This window comes from Xenopus laevis, chromosome 4S, assembly GCF_017654675.1.
Source record: "Xenopus laevis strain J_2021 chromosome 4S, Xenopus_laevis_v10.1, whole genome shotgun sequence".
NCBI lineage: Eukaryota > Metazoa > Chordata > Amphibia > Anura > Pipidae > Xenopus > Xenopus laevis.
The window spans coordinates 76,380,234-76,401,272 of record NC_054378.1 but is presented as its reverse complement, the minus strand read 5'-3'; the positions used below and the strand labels follow the sequence as shown (position 1 = coordinate 76,401,272).

Here is a 21,039-nt window from a genome sequence, read left to right as displayed (position 1 = left end):
GCCCCATACACAGGCAAATAAGCAGTCAAATTTGTCTAAAGGACCCAAATCGGCAGATTAAACAAGTCTGTATATAACCACCTTAAAATTTGCAGTTGGTCTTTCATTTAAATAACTTGACACTGACTTAACACTCAACAGCTTTTCAGTTTGGATGTTAAAAGATTATGGGGTTACACTTAACTAAGCACCCTAGCAGCCTGTTTAAATGACAGACTAAAAGTTGAGTAACAACCTAAGTAGACTTATAAGTAAAACAAAATAAATTAAAAAAATTAAAAAAAAAGACAAAACTAGCCTCAGAATTAATATGCTTTCTGGTCTCTGATGATATTGACTCCAGCAACTAGACAGTCTCTTTAAAGGAGAAGTATAGCTACCGAGGAATTTTATTACCAATAGATTAGACACAGTAGTGCAAGCTAAAACTGTGCTGCCTGTGCTATGTGATACAACAAAAAATCGAAAAGCAGACGGCACTTCTGAAATTGGGGTTTATTGGAGTTCCTGCTGGAAAGACCTGACGCGTTTCGGGAGTTATCCCTTAGTCATAGGTTCACAGTTCACTAGCAACAGCTGGGTTTTTTATACAAAAGGAACTAGTGCCCTCTAGTGGGCTCTCAATAAAATTACACCTTTATTTAAATCCATTAAAAACTGCAACAGAGTGAAAAGATTAAAAAAAAATTTTTTGAAACAATATTCATTAGTTAAAATCCAAACAAACTGTAGAAACAAATCTTGTAGTGAGGATGATTCTGATACGTTTCCATTCCTAAAAGGGTCGTTTTTAACGGGGAGGCTGAAAAAGTTTCTGCCTAGATATAACGTGTCACATATATCCATCTTGACTAGGCTGTCTTTCATTCACCTTATCATTTTGATGAAAGTCAATGTGTTAACATCTCTAATATAAATAACTAATATCATGTCTGTAGTTAAGACCATTAGGGATCCTAGTATCCAATTTGAGGATCCAGAACGCCTCTCTGAGGTTTAATCTATATATTATATTGCCTCCTCTGATGGGAACCCGTACCTTTTCAATAACTTTCACCCTTAGGTCTTTTAGACTGTTGGGTGAGCATGTTTTAAAGTGTCTACCGACCGGGGTACTCTCTTCTCCATTGGTAATACTTCTGATGTGCTCCCTTATCCTTTCTTTCAGCATGCGGGATGTGCGTCCCACATACTGTTTGTTACAATGGCTGCACTCTAGAAGGTATACAACGTTTCTGGTATTGCAATTATGGAACCCTGTGTTATTGAAGACTTGCCCTGACACATTGGATTTAAACTCCGGTCCAGTAGCGATGACTTGGCATGTCTTGCAAATATTGGCCCCACATTTGTATGTACCTTTTACCCTTAGCCAATTGTCCGCCAAGTTGGATGGAGCAGATGAGACTAGACTAGGTGCCAGCATTTTACCTAAGGTGGGAGCCTTCCTTGGAACGCATTTGACCTCGGTTTGGGCCAGAATTTCAGACATTTTTATATCACCCTCCAAGGTAGGTAAGTATTTTTTAATGATCTTACAGATTTGATCATATTCCTCACTATATTCTGTGACAAAGAACATTTTTTGTTTTTCTGGCTTTGTGTGATCTGAATGGTCCTGGATTAGCCTTATTTTTTCTTTCCCCGATACCGGTGCTGTTTTAGCTTTCTCATGTGCACTCCTTATGAGGTGTTTGGGGTATCCTCTATCTTGCAATCTATACCCTAATTGGTATGATTGGCGATCAAATATGGCCTCCTGGCTACAATTTCTCCTGAACCTGACAAACTGACTGTAAGGAATGCTGTTAAGGGTGTGTTTGGGGTGACAACTGTTATATTTTAAAATCGTGTTGCCCGCCGTGGGTTTCCTAAAAATCTCCATGTCAATTGATTTAGTGCATGTATTCCCTATTAGGGTTAAATCTAAGAATGTGATTGTGTCATTGTGATGTTCGAGTGATAATTGAAGGTTATATTGATTTGTGTTGAGGTATTGATGAAACTCATCAATAGAGCTCAAAGGACCATTCCATATGAATAGCAGGTCGTCGATATATCTGCCATACCAAATTATGTGGTCACGAAAAGGGTTAGCACATCCATAGACATGGCACTGCTCCCAGCGGCCCATATAGAGGTTCGCATACGAAGGGGCAAAAGACAGTGCCACGTCTCTGGAGGTAGTAACCCCCATCGAAGTGAAAAAAATTGTGTGTTAGTAAAAATTCAAGGACTAATAAATTAAAGTGAATGAAATCTGGTGTGTGGGAATGTGATTCCCTCAAGGTGTCTGAAATGGCTTGTATACCCATATTGTGTGGGATCATGGAATATAAGGATTTAACATCCATGGAAATCCAACCAAGTAAGAGTGGATAATTTTTCAATAAGATGTCCAGTATCTCTTATATATGAACCCAAAAGCGGGACTAAAGGTTTCAGATTCAGATCATGCCAGTCTGAAAGCCCCTCATTTGCCGATCCAATACTGGCAACTATAGGTCTACCCTCTGGTGTTTGGATAGATTTATGTATCTTTGGGAGATGGTGGAAAATAGGAATGATTGGAGTGCGCCTCACCAGGTAGTCCCTGTCACGTGTATCCACCACTCCCAAAGATATACCATAAGACACCAGTTCTTCTATAGCCTTCATGAATTTTTCCTGTGGATTAAAGGAAAGGGTAGAATAAGTTTCCGAGTCGTTCAGCTGTCGCTTGGCCTCTGCTATATAGTCGGCAGTATTCATGACCACCACACTACCACCTTTGTCTGCCTGCCGTATAGTGATATCTGTAGCTGTCTTTAAGGATCTAAGGGCTTTCCGTTCATCAAGGGAGATGTTCCATTTGTTTCTGTTAGAAACACTGGTGTTGAGTCTCTTAAGGTCCCGTTCCACCAGATCCTGGAACATGTCCATTGAGGAGCATCTGGACTGTAAGGGGTAAAAGCTGGAATAACCTTTTTTATTTAGAGTAGATCTACCAATTAGGAGCTCATCTGGGGATCCTTCCCTGATGTTCTCATTATCTAACATATTTAAATCTGCAAGGCAGCAAAACTCCTTGAACGTCTCAAAAGATGTGCCCTGTTCAGTAGTCCCACTATCCCTCAGTTCGGTGCTATAGTTTCTCTGGGGGGGGGCTGAGTCAACTCCCTCACCCCCTGGCCCAAAGTGTCTCCTAAGGGTTAGCTTGCGAACAAACTTGTTCACATCTAGTATTGTATTAAACAAGCTAAAGTGATGAGTAGGAGCAAAAGATAACCCTTTACTAAGGACTGAGGTCTGCGACGAGGACAGGGTAGTGGAGGATAAATTAACGACATTCAGTAAGTCCGGTCCTTCTTCTTGGGGTTGGTTCTCAATTTGTAGGGTCTTTCCCTAGCACCGTTTCCCCCCTCTTCTTGTCTTCTTCCTGATTTGTCGTTCTTTCTGTTCCAGTCTGTTTTCTCCTGTTTTTTCCGATTCGTGTATTGATCCTGGCCGTGGTAGTTTTTTGGCTTCCTAGTGTCTTCATTTGGTTCCACATCCTCTAGGTCTGCCACGGTGGGTGTGTGCCTATTTTGGCGTAGGGATGTTAAATCGTCAGTACAGAAAGAAGTTTCCTCCCCCGAGTCGCTAGAGAAAGAGACTGATTTAGTGCGGTCACGTTGAAAGCTTTTAGATCTTAAAATCGATTTTGGTCTCTTCCATATATAGACCATGTTGTTCTCGTAGTTGATTCGATCTCTATTTAATTTCCGTTTCTTTCGTGTACTGACTGTTTGTTCTAAACTAGAGAGATGTTCTTTAAGTTGCCTGTCCAAGTCGCCCAGATCGGGCAATTTCTCAAAGCTTGACAAAAGGAGTTGAGATTCCTTAATATTTTCCCTAGTGTTAATTAAATCTTGTTTCTTGTGGTTGATAATCAATGCTATCAGTTCAAAGGAGCATCTCGACAAGGTATCATTCCATTTATTCACAAACAGCTCATCGTCTCTGGCAAACGTCGGGAACTTCCTAATCCTTAAACCTCTCGGTATTCTGTTCAAGGCGACATATTTCTCCAAAGTTACAATATCCCAACAAAGTAGCAATTCTTGTGACATATATTTCTCTAAATTTTTAAAAATTTCCGGAATGGTATCGTCATCCTCTTCATCCAAATTTTCATTATTTAAAACCGTTTCAAGCTGATTAAACTGTGACACCCTATCCTCGAGTTTTTCTAGGGTATACAGTTTGTTTGGTATTAAAAGCTCAGCAGGTTGATTGTTCGCCATTTATCCAAAAAAGACTTTTGTTGGCTGCTCTCCAAAAATTTCACTTAGTTGTAAAGTGAAATAAAAACCCAAAAAGGAGGGGAGAGAGGACGTGTTTCCCTTAAAAATATTGCGCTCAAAAAGATATATATATATATATATATATATATATATGTGATACAACCTCTCCCTCTGATTTTTCCATTATGAAGCAGTGAATTAGAGGACCTGAAGGGAAGAAGAGAGGGAGAAGCAAACTGAGCATGCTCAAGTCCATGCCCAGAAGGAAGTCTGATACAGAAGCCCACATCTGAAGTCCCTCTGCTTTTCCAGGATTTGTGCACTTCAAGTCCTAGAATCCATCAATTTTCAATAGAAAAATGTGAGGCAGGGGTTGCTTTACATTGTCAATCTAAGCAGTTTAGTTTAGTATTTATACACTTTTTTTCTAAATAAACCCAACTGAATAAGCACAGCAGAAAGGCATATAGTTAAAGGGGTAGTTCATCTTTGAGTTAACTTTTAGTATGTTACAGAACGGCTAGTTCTAAGCAACTTTTCAATGGCCTTCATTTTTTCTTTTTTATAGTTTTTGAATTATTTGCCTTCTTCTTCTGACTCAGGTTTCAAATGGGGTCACAGACTCTAAAACAAATGCTCTGTAAGGCTGCTCATCTTTCTATTCAGGCTTCTGTTATTCATATTCCAGTCTCTCAATCAAATAAATGTATGGGTGCTAGGGTCATTTTGATCCAACTAGACTGCTGAAACTGCAAACTGGAGAGCTGCTAAATAAAAAAATGAAAACCAATTGCAAACTATCTCAGAATATCAGTCTCTACATCATACTGAATGTTAACGGAAAGGTGAACAACCCCTTTAAATAAACCACAAAACATATTAACGACAACTTAAAATGTTTGCAGAATTACACTGTATATATCACAATAAGCAGAGCAAGGAAACTCCAATTCACAGAGGGTGCCAACATCTTATACACCCTCTAGTGATCACTAAGGGGATCTATTTAAGATTAGACCCTTTAGGTGTTGAGGTTTTTCTTCATTAAAAAAAAAGCCAGTTTGGGTAAAATTCCAAAGATTGCCAAGCTTTTTTCTGCACAAAACCCCAAGTGATTAGTAATTAGTAGTTTCATAAACATCGTAGATCCCGAAAGGCACACCGGTTTTATTTATTTTTTTCTAATTGTAAATTAAAATAATTTTTTTCTCCAGGCTGCTCCTTCTTTTTATGCCCTAGCTTTTTGTATGAACAAGGAATTTGACTTTTTATCCATTAGTGTTAAGTGTTGTTTTAAGCATTTTAAGGTTTTAGAACTGTTTAAAATTAGTTACAGTCCATCCAGAGGATGGCAATTACGTGTATTTATCAACCTTTGTTGCTACCTTTGCAGCAACAGACCACCAATAGGCCTAAGCTAAACTTTCTTTTATCAGCATAGGTGCTTCCAAAATCCAGTATTAGTATTTACTTCAATTTAAATATCAAAAAAAATTAAAACACTCTTATTTGGATAAAACAAAAAGGTCACATGTAGAACAACAATATATTTTTCTATAGGCTGCAATACACCGCCTATAGAAATGTATAAACTGATTGTGGCTACTCATAAACATTTTTTATAGAAAAATATAAATTGCTATTAAAAAGTTCACTTCTAAAATTAATTCAGACTTCATAATATACTGTCTGAAAACATATCTGCTGAAGAAGCTTCCACTCAATCAGCCTTCCATTATTGGAAGTGCTTGCTGTTTCTAATAAAGGCGTTGACAGACCCATGTTATTATACATTTGTAGTCCTGGCAAACTTTGGCAGTATTCCATACATAAAACCAAGGTTAATCCTTTCAGCGCGAAAGGAAAACCCAACACTATTAAAGAGATTGCAAATTGATTTAATTTACTTTATTTGCTAGCAAGTATAGGGTGCCTGATGTTCCATATAGCAAGAAAAAACACTGTTCCAATATGATGTATAAGAAAAGCATATAGATATCTAACCTTTTATTGTTCATCATGTACCCATAAATACATACACCAATATACATAAGACAAAGTTTAGAATCAAGCAAAATACAAATTAGTCAGCAACATAGATACAAAAATAATTGTAATTACAGGGAATAAAGACCCTATTCATAAATAGGTAGGGATGCACCGAATCCACTATTTTGGATTCGGCCGAACCCCGAATCCCTCTGTAAAGATTCGGGTGAATACTCAACGAAATCCGAATTTGCATATGCAAATTAGGGGTGAGAAGGGGAAAACATGTTTTACTTCCTTGTTTTGTGACAAAAAGTCACTCAATTTCCTTTCCCGCCCCTAATTTGCGTATGTAAATTAGGATTTGGTTCAGCAGAGCAGAAGGAATCAGCCGAATCCAAATCCTGCTGAAAAGGGCCAATGCATCCCTATAAATAGGACTCACTTTGACTTAAGATTTATATAAATGCCCTCAAAAAAAATAAAAGCAGAGATTTCTGTCAAGAATGTATCCCTCGCCTGCATAAATGTATTTATTTCTGCGTTAAACTTTGTGGCTCAGATAAGCAGCTTTCTTAATTGTGCCTCTAAAATGTTTTTTTAATATTGCCATTTATATGGGATTTTGTACCCCACTAATTAGATAACTCTGCCCAAAATACACTAAATAATGATTTCTACTCTGAAGCATGCCTACCTGCACGGTAGTCTGAATTTAGTCTGAATTGCAAAAAATACAAAAGTGCTGGCTTCCAGACAAATTGAAAACAGCAATTTGGTGCATTGCTACTAGTAATGCAGACATAAACATTAATCAATGCTTAACTGGTGCAAAAGTAGGGAAACAATTATAACTGCATCATACCTGAAGCTGCAGTGTATGCCGTAGTATAGTTTCTTCTAAGGCTTGAATCCACTTCTCTCGTTCATCTGCATCTCGAGCTTATGCGGTGAACAAAGTAAAAAAAATATGCTTAAACAAACAAAAAATCAACTTATAGTGCACATGAATTATACACTTAAAGGATAAGGAAAGTCTTCTATCACTTGGTGGTGCCAAATGTTAGGCACCCCCAAGTGATTATATATACTTACCTGAAACCCCGGGCAGGTGCTCCTATCAGGAGAAAACTGCACCAGCCTGGGCTTCTTCCAGCGAGCACCAAGGAGCGATCCTCTTTCAGCTACTTCTTTGTTCAAATTTCCCAGGACAGACACATGCACAGTAAAAAGAAATAGCCGACTTTGTAGTTAAAGTTCAGCTTGACGCTCTACTGCGCTTGGCAGCCGCGAGAAGATAGAAGAAGCCAGAAGAGGATTGCTTTGTGTTGCTTGCTGGAAGAACCCCAGGCCGGTGCAGTTTTATGCTAATAGGAGCACCGGCTCGGGGGTTTCAGGTAAGTAAATACAATCACTTGGGACATTTGTCACCCCCAAGTGGAAAAAGACTTTCTTTCGCCTTTAACAGATTTGTCCAGAGTGCTGCCATGAAATCCACTGGTCTGCTTACAATTACTTTACATCAGCATACATACCATTGCATTATACCAAATCTTTTACAAGGTCGTCATGCTATATGCGATATCAAGGTAGTTGTATTATTACAGAGAAAAAGGAAATCATTTTTAAAAATTTGGATTATTTGAATAAAATGGAGTGTATGGGAGACAGGCTTTCTGTAATTCAGAGCTTTCTGGATAACATGTTTCCAGATAATGGATACCATACCTGTACTAACTTAGAGAGAGATTATGTGTACCTTTCAGCTGATTTGACCATACTGAAACAGAATAATTATGTACCATTCAGAGACAGGGACCACTAAGGTCTATAATCAAGCAAGTTTGGAATTCATCATCAACCCTCATATTAGGCAGTCCCCGGGTTATGTACGAGATAGGGTCTGTAGGCTTGTTCTTAAGTTGAATTTGTATGTAAGTTGAAGTGTATTTCAAATAAGAAAAACATTCATACATTTGTTAAAAAAAGAAAACATATCAAAAAACTTTCCTGGCATAAGCTGTTTGTGTAAATTCACCGGCACATTTTGCCCATACAATTTTAAGTGGGTAAAACCCCACAAAAAGAAATTACTTATGTGGGATATTATCATGGAGTATATGGCACAAATAATGATATGTAGAAGTGTCTGTTCTTTATTTAGCATGGTCGCTCACCAGCCTGAACTTTATGAAACTACTCTTGGCAAAAATACACATTAGAGCTTTTGATAAATTGGCAAAGTTTCACACTGGTGTAATAGTTCAAATTCTAACTTTAGCCCTTACGTAAACATGCTTCAAGCACAAAAGATCACCATGCAATTTATTTTTCTATAGTTTCAAAAGGAATCTTTTTTTATATTGCAGTCCATTGCTGCCATTCATGTCTGCAGTGAACACCAGCCTTTTACCATGTCACAGAGGCAGTGATATTGTATATTTCCCTTTTACTTAGTTTTTCTGCAATTCACCTTTGTCTTGAAAATCTGCACCAATGTGATATAAGTGCAAGTATAAAATAATTCCATAGACAGCTAAAACACAACCATTTGCCAGGGTTCTGTGCTATTAGCAATCCCTGCAGTATTTTTATATTCTAAAGTCGCAGCCAATTCTGTTTTAATCAAATTACAGCTGAGATATGAGCAGCAGCAGTGAAAAAGAATGATTCATATTCATGAGTGATTGCCTGGCATTTGTTAGCCTTAAGGGACATTTCAGCCAGTTTGCAATACTGTCACTAAGGCACCTAAGCAATTCCCACAGGATTTTTGTGCTGCTGACAAGCCAGTGTATTAGTCACTGTTGGTGTACTGTTTCTGTTCATAGATCTTGCAGGCATGATGCAAGATACAAAAGGATGAAGCAACAACTAAGCCTGATAAACATTTGTACAACCAGTCATGCAAAGGTGACCCTTACAAATGGAGCCCTAATGGGACACTGACAACTGGAACTATAAACAAACCCGAAACAATAAATGCCTGAAAATATGGGCAGTCAGATTTTCTGTTGTGCTTTTAGACTTTTTGTTGACTCTTGTCACAAACTCATTCACTCACACAAACAACAATGTGGCATGTGGCCTAGTATTCCAAAAAGTGATTTGCCAATGAGAAATGTCAGTAAGGTATCCTCCTGTACTAGACAAAATTAACATGAACCATGAATAATAGTTGCTCTCTCCATCTCAACTGTCCATCCCTCCACCACTCTATACCTAATAATTATTCATATCATATCATTATCAACTGAAGTGACAGCTTGGGTAAAATCAACGACAGATAAAGGGTCCCCTGCCCCGGTTCTAAAGATCACTGTCAGGTCCTCCAAATAATATCCGACCCCGCAAAACCGCCCCACAGCGCATACCTTATAATCTAATGCAGGGATCCCCAACCTTTTGAACCAGTGAGCAACATTCAGAAGAAAAAGGAGTTGGAGAGCAACACAAGCATGAAAAATGTTCTTGGGGTGGCAAATAAGGTCTGTGATTGGCCATTTGGTAGCCCCTATGTGGATTGGCAGCCTACATTGAGACTCTGTTTGGCAGTACTGGTTTTTATGCAACAAAACTTGCCACCAAGCCTGGAATTCAAAAATAATAACCTGCTTTGAGGCCACTGGGAGCAACATCCAAGGGGTTGGAGAGCAACATGTTGCTCACGAGCTACTGGTTGGGGATCACTGATCTAATGCGTCCACAATCGAGAGGGGAGGTTAGAAGGGAGCAAGTCAGGGACAGCAGGGTCACAAGGGATGAGGCTCAGTCATTTTTTTCCTGATGTCCTGCTGACCGGATCCGACATTGTGTAAAATTTACAGTATTTCATGTTTAGTAAATATGTTAACAAATAGTCTTTTTTATTGTTAGAGATGGGATATGGATATTAATATATTCCCTCATTTTTCTGCTGTTACAAAAATATTAATCATGCCGTTTGGCAGTTGGGAAATGCAAATTGCTGACTCATGCTGAAACCAGCTTGTTAAGCCAGGAAAATCGATAAATGCTTACTCTTCCAAACAGTTTTCATTCAATTGTTCCTGTAACAATCTGGGAAATCAGTAAATGTGTCTTTTTTTTGTTAAAAAGAAAAAATAAATAAATAAATAAAGACTGATGGGCTGAGGGAGATCACTCATAAAATAGATATATTTTATTGCAAAATCTTTTGAAATCTGAGTTTTTTCTTATGTCAAATCCTATTTAACACACACCTATCAATCGATAGCTATTATACTTATAGTATAATATTCAGACCTGTAGGATGGTACCCTGCTTTATGTCAACTTTATTGTTAATAAACCACCAACAAGCATAGGAAAATAAAAGTTCTCCAAATGGTTGGCAGACAATTACATATCAGTACCACTGAAAATCCCTAGATATACTGTATGGTTTCTACTTTGCAACAATAAACTGATGGATAATTTTCCAATACTATAAAATTATTATTATTATTATTATTATTAACAACATGTATTTATAGAGCACCAACATATTGCGCAGCACTGAAATGGTGCACACTTATTAATAACATGGCAAGTGTGTTATTTTAGAGCAAATGGATTGCAGATTGAAGTTCAGCACTAGTGATGTGCAGGTCAGGTTTTTCCAGACCCGCTCCCGCCAGAGCCTGACTTCCCATTATAGACCTGCCACATCAATGGCATCACAAAAGGGGCATGGCGAGCAGGCGCGTGACTATAAAGCCAGAAGCCAGGAGTTGAAGGTGGCAGAAGGAAGAGCTCGACCCGGACCTGCCCGCCACCCACAAACGTAGGTGCAGGGTCGGCCCAAACCCGACCGGCCCACGGGTTCCGCTGGTATTGGCCCGGCCTGCACATCATTACTTAGCACCTACAAACATCCCTGAATGCATGTTTTGTCCTTTGCCACAATGGACTGCCGAGTGCTGAGCAGTTGTATAGTGAAATATCATTGATCCAATACAGGTATGGGACCGGTTATCCAGAATGTTCGGAACCTGGGGTTTTCTGGGTTAAAGGATCTTTCCATAATTTGGTTCTTCATACCTTAAGTCAACTAGAAAATCATTTAAACATGAAATAAACCCAATAGGTTGGTTTTGCTTCTAATAAGGATTCATTATATTTTAGTTTGGATCACGTACAAGTTGATGTTATTTCATTACAGAGAAAAAGGAAATACTTTTTTTAAATGTGGATTGTTTGATTAAAATGAAGTCTATGGGGCAAATTTACTTACCTTCGAAGTTGCGCCAGCGTTTGGCTTCGCCGCACTTCGCCAGGCGTAGATTCGCCAGGGCTGTGCAAATTCACAAAGATCCGAAGTTGCGCACAAGTTATTGATCATTTGCGAAGTTGCGGTAGCAATGCTACAATTAGCGGATCGAAGTTACGCTAGCGATGGCAAATTTGCATACGGTGTGCAGTTAAAGTACAATGGACGTATATGCAGCAGAAAATACATTAGACTACACAAGGCCAGGGAACCTTAATAAATGTTTTCTAATGCCCTACACATGTGCCCACAGTATAGTTTAGGTGCCATATGTTATCAAATGTAGGGGGGAAGGAGGGTACCATAAAAAATTTCAATGTTTTTCAGCCTATCACCCTATAAAAAGTAAACAACGCCAGCATTTTTTTGGGACTTTGAAAAAAATTTCAACTTTTTCTGGACCATCCCTATCTACTCTATTGCACTTCGCCTGGTCTGAGGTGGGGAAGTAAAGTCTGGCGCAAGAGGTAACGTTCACGAAAATCTGCAACTTCCCAGAGCGCAACTTAGCCTGGTGTAAGGGTGCGAAGTAGCGCTTGAGTAGTGGCAAAATGACGTCACTCTGGTAAATTTTCGCTAGCGTTAGGCCCTTTAGTAAGTTTGCCCCTATGAAAGATGGCCATTCTTTAATTCCCTCAAATTCCTTATGCACGTGTTTTTGTCCTTTGCCACAATAGTGGAGTGGTTCTGCAGTACTATGGATTGGAGTAAACACATTGCTAAGGCATTCGATTTTGGGGTAAACTGATGACAGATTTGAGCTCAGAAACTCCCAAAACCCCTAGCTACATTTTGATGCATTTGGTTATGCCCTCTGAAATGCAAATTAACGATTTGTGGTAACATGAAAAAGTCTGCACAACTCTACATTAAAGCAAGTTCACAAATAGAGACACTACTGAGCACGATAGTCTCTGCAGGAAGGAAAAGATGTATGTGGCCAATGGAGGCTTAAACTGCCTAGTTTTAGGTGTTTGACTACGGATTTCTATACTTGTAAAAGTACATTTTATATTATATCTTATGTTAAAATAGCTCATGTAATTAAAATATGGTGTTTTTAGGGTGTACCGCCTTTACTGGATGGTGTTAGTCAAGTCAGAAGAATGTTATTATACAGTATTATAAAGATTTAAATTACAAAGCAGTATTAAGCAAGCCCCCGCCTTTACCTATATATCATTTGAGGAGAATTATACTTCTCCCAAAAAGCCCAGTTTCCCTATTACCTTCCACCCAAATGTAGAACTGTGTAGGGGTTAACAGGCACCATTTTGGCCATATCACTTCTGGTACACACATTTACAAACAAATATAATCTTAAAGAGATACTGTCATGGGAAAACATGTTTTTTTTCTTCAAATTGCATCAATTAATAGTGCTGCTCCAGCAGAATTCTGAGCTGAAATCCATTTCTCAAAAGAGCAAACAGATTTTCTTATATTTCGTTTTGAAATCTGACATGGGGCTAGACATATTGTCACTTTCCCAGCTGCCCCAGTCATGTGACTTGTGCTCTGATAAACTTCTTCACTCTTTACTGCTGTACTGGAAGTTGGAGTTGTAAAACCCCCCCCAACAGCCTAGCAACAGAACAATGGGAAGGTAACCAGATAACTGCTCCCTAACACAAGATAACAGCTCCCTGGTAGATCTAAGAACAGCACTCCATAGTAAAATCCAGGTCTCACTGCGACACATTCAGTTACATTGAGTAGGAGAAACAACGGCCTGCCAGAAAGCAGTTCCATCATAAAGTGCTAAATTTCCATTTGAGATGCAGACATGTTTTACTCCTAAACACACAAAATAAATTTGAACAATCCCCCATTCTCACTAGAATATAGGTCGCCATACATTAAAAGATCCGCTCGTTTGGCAATCTTTCCCCGATATGCCCACCTTGAGATGGACTGCGGACTGCATCAATGAGCCAATGTGGTCATTGCCAAAAAGATTTTTAAACCTGTCCAATCAATATCTGCACAATTTGCTGTCAGATATCTGTCAGGTAAGCAGGGTGCTCCATACATGGGCAGATATACCACTGACTTGGACTGAAGGAACCAAATCAGCTGCAAATATCTGCCCTGTGACAAAATGTAGGTGATGTAAAACCACACAACTAACCACATATTCAGTACAGAGAACTGTACTCCTGTCATTCTACTCTCAAAGACTATTTCAGTTGATTTTCATAACAATAATTATGCTAAGTATTATAGCTTAAACTTTACTGGCTCTAGGCTATGCAGAAAGTAAAAAAAAACCACAATGGTTTCTAGGTTCTATAATGCCAGTATATTCTGGAGTTAGGTTGAAGATATTTATAAGCATGGCCACTTAAGGGTCTGGCCACACAAGCAGATTCGGGGAGATTAGTCGCCAGGTGACAAATCTCCTCTTCTTCGTGGCAACTTATCACCCCCATCTGCCTTCCGCCGCTAAAATGTAAATCGCCTGGGGGCAGGCACACAGAGCACTTCATTTTCCGAAGTCGCCTGAAGTTTCCTCGTGAGGCAATTACGGGCAACCTCAGAAAACGAAGCGTTCCATGTGACTGCCCCTAGGCAATTTACATTTTAGCCAGCAGAAGGCAGATCGGGGAGATTAGTCGCTGCGAATAAGAGGAGGTTTGTCGCCTGGTGATTAATCTCCCTGAATCTGCCCGTGTGGCCAGACCCTAAAAGTACAGTCGGTGCCTCAATTTAAATACAAAATATGCAATGCTTGTGGAACGTTACTTTACATTACAATTATGTTACAGTTACAATATAGCCTAATGCATTTATTTCAGAAAATATTTTACTGAACTGTATTTCCCTCATTTAACTTACATCAGCAGGAGAGAAACAGCATTTCATCTATTTAAAGGGTAAGCAGACCTTCTAACTGTTTTAATAGAAGTTTAAAACTTACAATATATATTTATATTACAAAAAAAGCATAGCCATGTGGCTCTACATTCTTTAAAGAAGAGCCATGTGGCTTGGAGAATTGCAGTGTGTTCCAATAAATCCAACTTAATTGCAGCTAGCACTGTTTATGGCTCTCTTCTGTATAGTATTGAATTAAAATGTTAATAACAATATGAAAGTGGAAGTGGAGTTCTTTGACTGAAAGTTTCACAGCATCCTGCCAAATCTTTTATTCATACCCTTGCTATAGTTGAATTATAGCATACAATGCAGAACATAACAGTAGCAGGCATTGGTAGAGAAAAAATTACAAGAAAAACTCAAACAGTAAAGCAGGTTGTCATGAAGTGAAGTCTACCTTTAATCAACAACAAAATCAGAAAGTACAAGTTTGAATTGGTTGTTTCTTGCACTGTGAAGTTACTGGCTCCCCACGACTCCATCTCAAAACAATGTAGAGTTGTGAGATCAGCCCGTATGCAGCAGCCAAACAATGCAGATTTTCAGCTTTTAGTCTGGGATGTGCTCCAAATCATCTTATTACAATCAGATCTGAAAATATCTACCCTACAGCACAACTGCAAAATATAAAGCATAATCCACACTGCCTACTATGTACAGTGACTTCAATGAAGCTGAAATTCAGTAATAGCAATGCTGCATAGAAAGAAAGAATATATAAACTAAGCTTACCCTGGAAATGAAAGGTTTTCTGGTCAACCGTTATGGTAAAGGTGCTATCGTCCTCATCATCAATACCAATCACAGCCCCCTGCGGAACAAAGAGCAGAATTCTGAGCAGATTAGCAGTGACATCAGCTGCATACACAGTATCACTACAGCACTGCAGTATGGCACACAGGAGGGGTGGGAAATTAGCATTTATCTCACAGGCTTCCTCTCACATCACGAACAGTGGAGTGAGGCAGTAAGAATGCGACAGTCTCCCTGTTGCTGACATTATTATGTTATAATTTCATAATGTGAGTAGAAGACTTTCGTCATACATATCAGGGCACATTCATCTAAGCAATAGCAGAGCAACTCTGAACCTTATTTAATCACAAGAAAGCATGAAATGAAAGCATTGCTTTAGGCTAAGACACGTGAAATTGTTATTTTCTACCCTCAACACCAACTTAAAACGAAGTTTTAATTTTTGCAGAAACACCGATGAACAAAGCAATAAAAAGAGAAGTAAAAGCCACTAGATTATTTTTAAAGTTGTTCACCTTTAAATGAACTTTTAGCATGATGTAGTGAGTGACATTCTAAGACAATTTGCAATTGGTTTTCATTTTTTATTATCTGTGTTTTTTGAGTTATTTAGCTTTTTATTCAGCAGCTCTCCAGTTTGCAATTTCAGCCATCTGGTTGCTAGGGTCCAAATTACCCTAGCAACCATGCATTGATTTGAATAAGAGACTGGAATATGAATAGAAGAGGCCTGAATAGAAAGAGGAGTAATAAAAAGTAGTAATAATAATAATGTGGAGCCTAACAGAGCATTTGTTTTTTAGATGTGGTCAGTGACCCCCATTTGAAAGCTGGAAAGAGTCAGAAGAAGAAGGCAAAGTAATTAAAAACCTATACAAAATAAACGAATGAAGGCCAGTTGAAAAGTTGCTTAGAATTTGCCATTCTAAAACATACTAAATGTTAACTTAAAGGTGAACCACCCCTTTAAAGGAGAATTAAACCAGTAACATAAAAAATGCCTACCCTGGTGCAGATTCTGCCCTCAGGAGTTCACGGCAGCCATCTTCTTTTCTCTCTTAAACTTCGGAAGCAGACTGGCATTTTCGGCGCATGCGCAGAGTAATATTCTGTTCCCGAACGACTAAGCATGTGCCGAAAGTCACGAAAATTTTTGGACTTTAGGCTCATGCGCAGTTGTTTGGGACCAGAATATTACTCCAACTGCGCATGCGCCAAAACTCCTTGCTGCTTCTCAAGTTTAACGAAGAAATGAAGATGGCTGCCGTGAACTCCTGAGGGCAGAATCTGCACGAGGGGTAAGTAAAACGTTAGGGGCATTAGCCCGGGGGGGGGGGGCAGCTAGGCTAGGGGGAGGAGGGTCTACGTAGGGTAGGGTTTTTTTATGTTAAGGGTTGAATTCTCCTTTAGCAACATCTATAGACCTGCAAGCTGCCTTTATCCAAAACAAGGTATTCCTATTAGGGATGCACCAAATCCACTATTTTGGATTTGGCCGAACCCCCGACTCCTTCGGGAAAGATTTGGCAGAGTACCGAACCGAATCCTAATTTGCATATGCAAATTAGGGATGGGAAGGGGAAAATTTTTTAACTTCCTTGTTTCGTGACAAAAAGCCGCTCAATTTCCTTCCCACCTCTAATGTGCATATGCAAATTAGGATTCAGTTCGGCCTGGCAGATGGATTCGGCCGAATCTGAATCCTGCTTGAAAAGGCCGAATCCTGCCCGAATCCCGAACTGAATCCTGGATTCTGTGCATCCCTAATTCCTATTATTATTATTATGATTAATAATAACAATAATATGGATTTATAAAGTGACAACATATTCTGCAGTACTGTAAAATAGCCTATGCCCAAATCTTGTGCACTTTTGCCCCTTTTTACCTGTATCAACCACCAACTTTTCAAGATTTATTAAACCCAAGGAAAGACCTGCCTAGGTTGTATATAAGTCAATGGGAGAGGACCCTATCCTAATTGGAAGTTTCTGTGGTCTTCACTGGAATTAGCCCGAAAATCCGACTATTTAGGACTCATACAGTAGGAAAAATAAGTATTGAACACGTTTTTCTCAGTAAATATATTTCTAATGGACCAGGTGTCAGTAACAATGTAAGTAATTATTAACATTTATTATTAACATTTATTTATATAGCGGCAGCATATTTCGCAGCGCTGAGTCATCCACACATACAAAGAAATCAAAACAAATAAGCAAAAAGGCATGGAAAGCCAAGAAACCTGCTGAAATCTGTCTGAAAGCAATCCTGTGACAGTAGGAATTTATATTGTAAAGTTTCACTGGAGAAGAGATTAACATAAAAGATGATTTCTCTATACCATGCTGCTCTATGTTAGTGCTATATAAATAATGTATAACAACAGTGGAATAATAATTTTTTCAATGTCCCTTACTAAACACAAATTTCCTGACAACACTGCAGTGAAAACTGACCGCAACTTTTCTACTGTTACACGCTGCTGCCACCTACAGAGCAACTGACAGAAGTGCACTCCCGTTTAAATTATGCAGGGCTGTCCCTTGCTCCATTGTACACTCAGCTTTTCCACAAATTCCAATATATAAATTTTCATACAATGTTGCCAGAAAAGAGTACCAAAAGTGACATTTTATCACTGTTCCCAGCTGCAATCTTAGCAAATGGTGCAAGGAATCACAATGCACCCATAACTGAGACAAATGGAGGACTTGGGAGTAAAGAACCAGGGCCAGCAGGTCATGACTGCAACCCAGTCCCCACATAACTGTATTGTCGAGACTCATGCAGAGTGGGCTTGAGCCACCTTGGTCCAGGTCTCATACTTTGTTTGCAAGAGTGTGATAAAGCCACTAAAAAAAGCTTTGACGTGTAACAATGTCAATTTATTGTCAGATTGAATAGTTTTTTTCTGTGATGGAGCATAAAAGATAAATTGCCCCTTTAAAGGAATTGTTCAGTGTAAAAATAAAAACTGGGTAAATAGATAGGCTGTGGAAAATAAAAAATGTTTCTAATATAGTTAGTTAGCCAAAAATTTAATGTATAAAGGCTGGAGTGATTTGATGTATAACATGTCAGTCTGAACTCTACTTCCTGCTTTTCAGCTCTCTTGGTTAACACTGACTGGTTACCCTGGCTACCAGACAGTAACCAATCAGAGACTTGAGGGGGGGGGCACATGGGTCATATCTGTTGCTTTTTAATCTGAGCTGAATGCTGTAGATCAATTGCAAACTCACTGAACAGAAATGTACCATGTGGCCCCCCTTCAAGTCGCTGACTAACTCAGAGTTATAGAGCTGAAAAGCAGGAAGTTGGATTCTGGCTGTTTTATTAGAGATCTGTTCACTGCAGCCTTTATATATTACATATTTGGCTAACTAACTATATTAGAAACATTTTTTATTTTGCACAGCCTATTTACCCAGTTTTTATTTTCACACTGAACTATTCCTTTAAAAGGAACCATATAGGCAATGCCTCCCAGCAGGGCAGCAAAACTTAAATCCCAGCAACAGTTATTTTTTATATGCCTACATCTGGGGTTATTTGGTCACTTTACCTAAGCGAACAGAGTCAAAATAGCAATAGTGCCTGCTCCAGCCCCTCTAGACCTGTATGGGACCTCCCTGACTGCATCCCAATGTCAACCAGTTATCTAGGTCTGAGAGACCGGTTTCACAATCCCATTGGGCCAGGCAGCATTGGCACACTGATGCAGTCCTCTCCCGATGGACTGGAATACTACCATTATGATCCAATGCTTGGGCCTAACAGATTTGGCCCAGAATGTAGGTGGCTAAATCAGACTAAGACAAGTTTGAGGAGTTTTAACCCAATTAGAAACATAAGAAAAAACTAGCACTTTATAAGGACTGAACAACAAAATATTTCTAATTTCTACCATACATATTTCTACCGTAATATGTAGCAAGTGGGGGGGTATTTTGCAGATAATCCTACACTCTTGGTGGATAGAGGATCACCTGTTCTGGTGGAAAATTTCCGCAGGCAACTGAACTAGGAAATTAATTAAAAACCTCAAACAAATATATACTTTAAGTATGATAAAGTTCTGCAACAGGTTTCCAAATTTACTTACTCTGAGACGTACACACCCTCGTCGTGATCCTCTCATCATTTTGTCCTTAGACTAAAAAAAAAGAAAGAAAGAGAATCATTTTAGAGAAACAATAAATCAGATTGAGTTTACCCAGTATTTTCAAGGATAAGTCTACATAAATGGGATAAATCTAGAACAGAGTTCTAATAAAAATATCAGTAGTAAGCAGCGCCTCCTACAAAGCTGACTTCGAAAGGAGCAACATGGAAGTAGAGGTAAAAACACTTTTCTATCTGCAAATGCACTGGTGAGAATGTTTTACTTCTGTGGGAAGTTGTCACAAGTGAATGCTGCCAGAGGAACATTAAGGGATAGATATATCCTTTTGTGGGGTGAGACATATTTTTTTTTCTGTTTTGTTTGTTTTTTTTAAATGAAATGCTCACCATCAAAAACATGGCAAGCATTTCTTTTTTTTTTTTTTTTTAAAGGGGGGGGTTGAAAGCAATCAATGTCAGAAAATGTGAGTAAGTTGAAGAAGTAGTAAATATGCCCATGTATTTCTGTCAATCATTGCAAGTAACAAGTAGATTTCATTACAGTAAACAACAGACAATGATCTGGCCCTTCTCTGCCACCTTAGATATACCAATGAAGAATATTCCCCAAGTGCTGTAGGCTTTAGGCCCTGGCATTGCTGCTCTCTGCCTGCATTTTGTAGACAGGCTAAGAGAAATGGATCTGAACAGAAGCCCAAACAGAACCCTAGGCCTAATATAAAGTGAATGTGTATGGCATCTTAAAGCAGCCCCTCTGGCATTTGCCAGAATTTACAAATGGCAAGTTCGGGCCTGGTGATGTCATGTCCATTCCCATTATTGTCAGCTTCTTTAATGTCCAATAACATTAAGGGGCAGATGTATGAAGGGTCGAATATCGAGGGTTAATTAACCCTCGATATTCGACTAGGAACTAAAATCGTTCGACTTCGAATATCGAAGTCGAACGATTTAGCTCAAATCCTGCGATCGAACGATTATTCGTTCGATCGAACGATTAAATCCTTCGAATCGAACGATTCGAAGGATTTTAATACAACGATCGAAGGAATATCCTTCGATCAAAAAATCTCAGGCAAGCCTATGGGGACCTTCCCCATAGGCTAACATTGACTTCGGTAGCTTTTAGCTGCCGAAGTAGGGGGTCGAAATTTTTCTTAAAGAGACAGTACTTCGACTATCGAATGGTCGAATAGTCGAACGATTTTTAGTTCGAATCGTTCGATTCGAAGTCGAAGTAGTAGTCGAAGGTCGAAGTAGCCCATTCGATGGTCGAAGTAGCCCAAAAAACACTTCGAAATTCTAAGTTTTTTTAATTCGAATCCTTCACTCGAGCTTTGTAAATGTGCCCCTAAGTGTCAAACTCCCCAAAGCATAACCATCATTGTGCACAGTGTCGGACTGGGACACCAGGGGCCCACCCAAAAACCTTTGACCAGGGGCCCACCAATTAATCTTAGACCAGGGGCCCACTCTTAGTACTATTTTTCTTCCTCTCTTCACTCAACCTCTATTCTCCTAGTGTCTTTTCTTTACCTACTATACTCTATTTTCCATCTATTTAGCCTCTTTGTCCTCATAGAAATAGGGAATGGCCATGAAATAGGCCAAAAGATTAGCAACATGAGGGCCCACTTACACCTGGGCCCATCGGGAGTTTTCCTGGTATCCTGGTGAGCCAGTCCGACACTATGTGCAAAACACACTATTACATTCTATAAAAAAAGACCTAGGTTAAGCCTACCTTTAA

The 21,039-nt window shown here is 39.1% G+C and overlaps 1 protein-coding gene across 11 annotated transcripts in view; it reads right to left on the bottom strand.

The window, feature by feature from the left end:
- Nucleotides 1–21,039, bottom strand: part of osbpl9.S (oxysterol binding protein like 9 S homeolog) — an 87,121-nt gene that overhangs the window by 63,650 nt on the left and 2,432 nt on the right. For all 11 annotated transcript variants that reach the window (XM_041561468.1, XM_018260891.2, XM_041561467.1 and 8 more), the window contains exons 2-4: nt 19,270–19,320; nt 15,138–15,216; nt 7,120–7,196 (exon numbers count right to left, since the gene is read on the bottom strand). In XM_041561468.1, the coding sequence (XP_041417402.1) occupies nt 7,120–7,196; nt 15,138–15,216; nt 19,270–19,320 (207 nt within the window). The remainder of the gene's footprint in view (nt 1–7,119; nt 7,197–15,137; nt 15,217–19,269; nt 19,321–21,039) is intronic.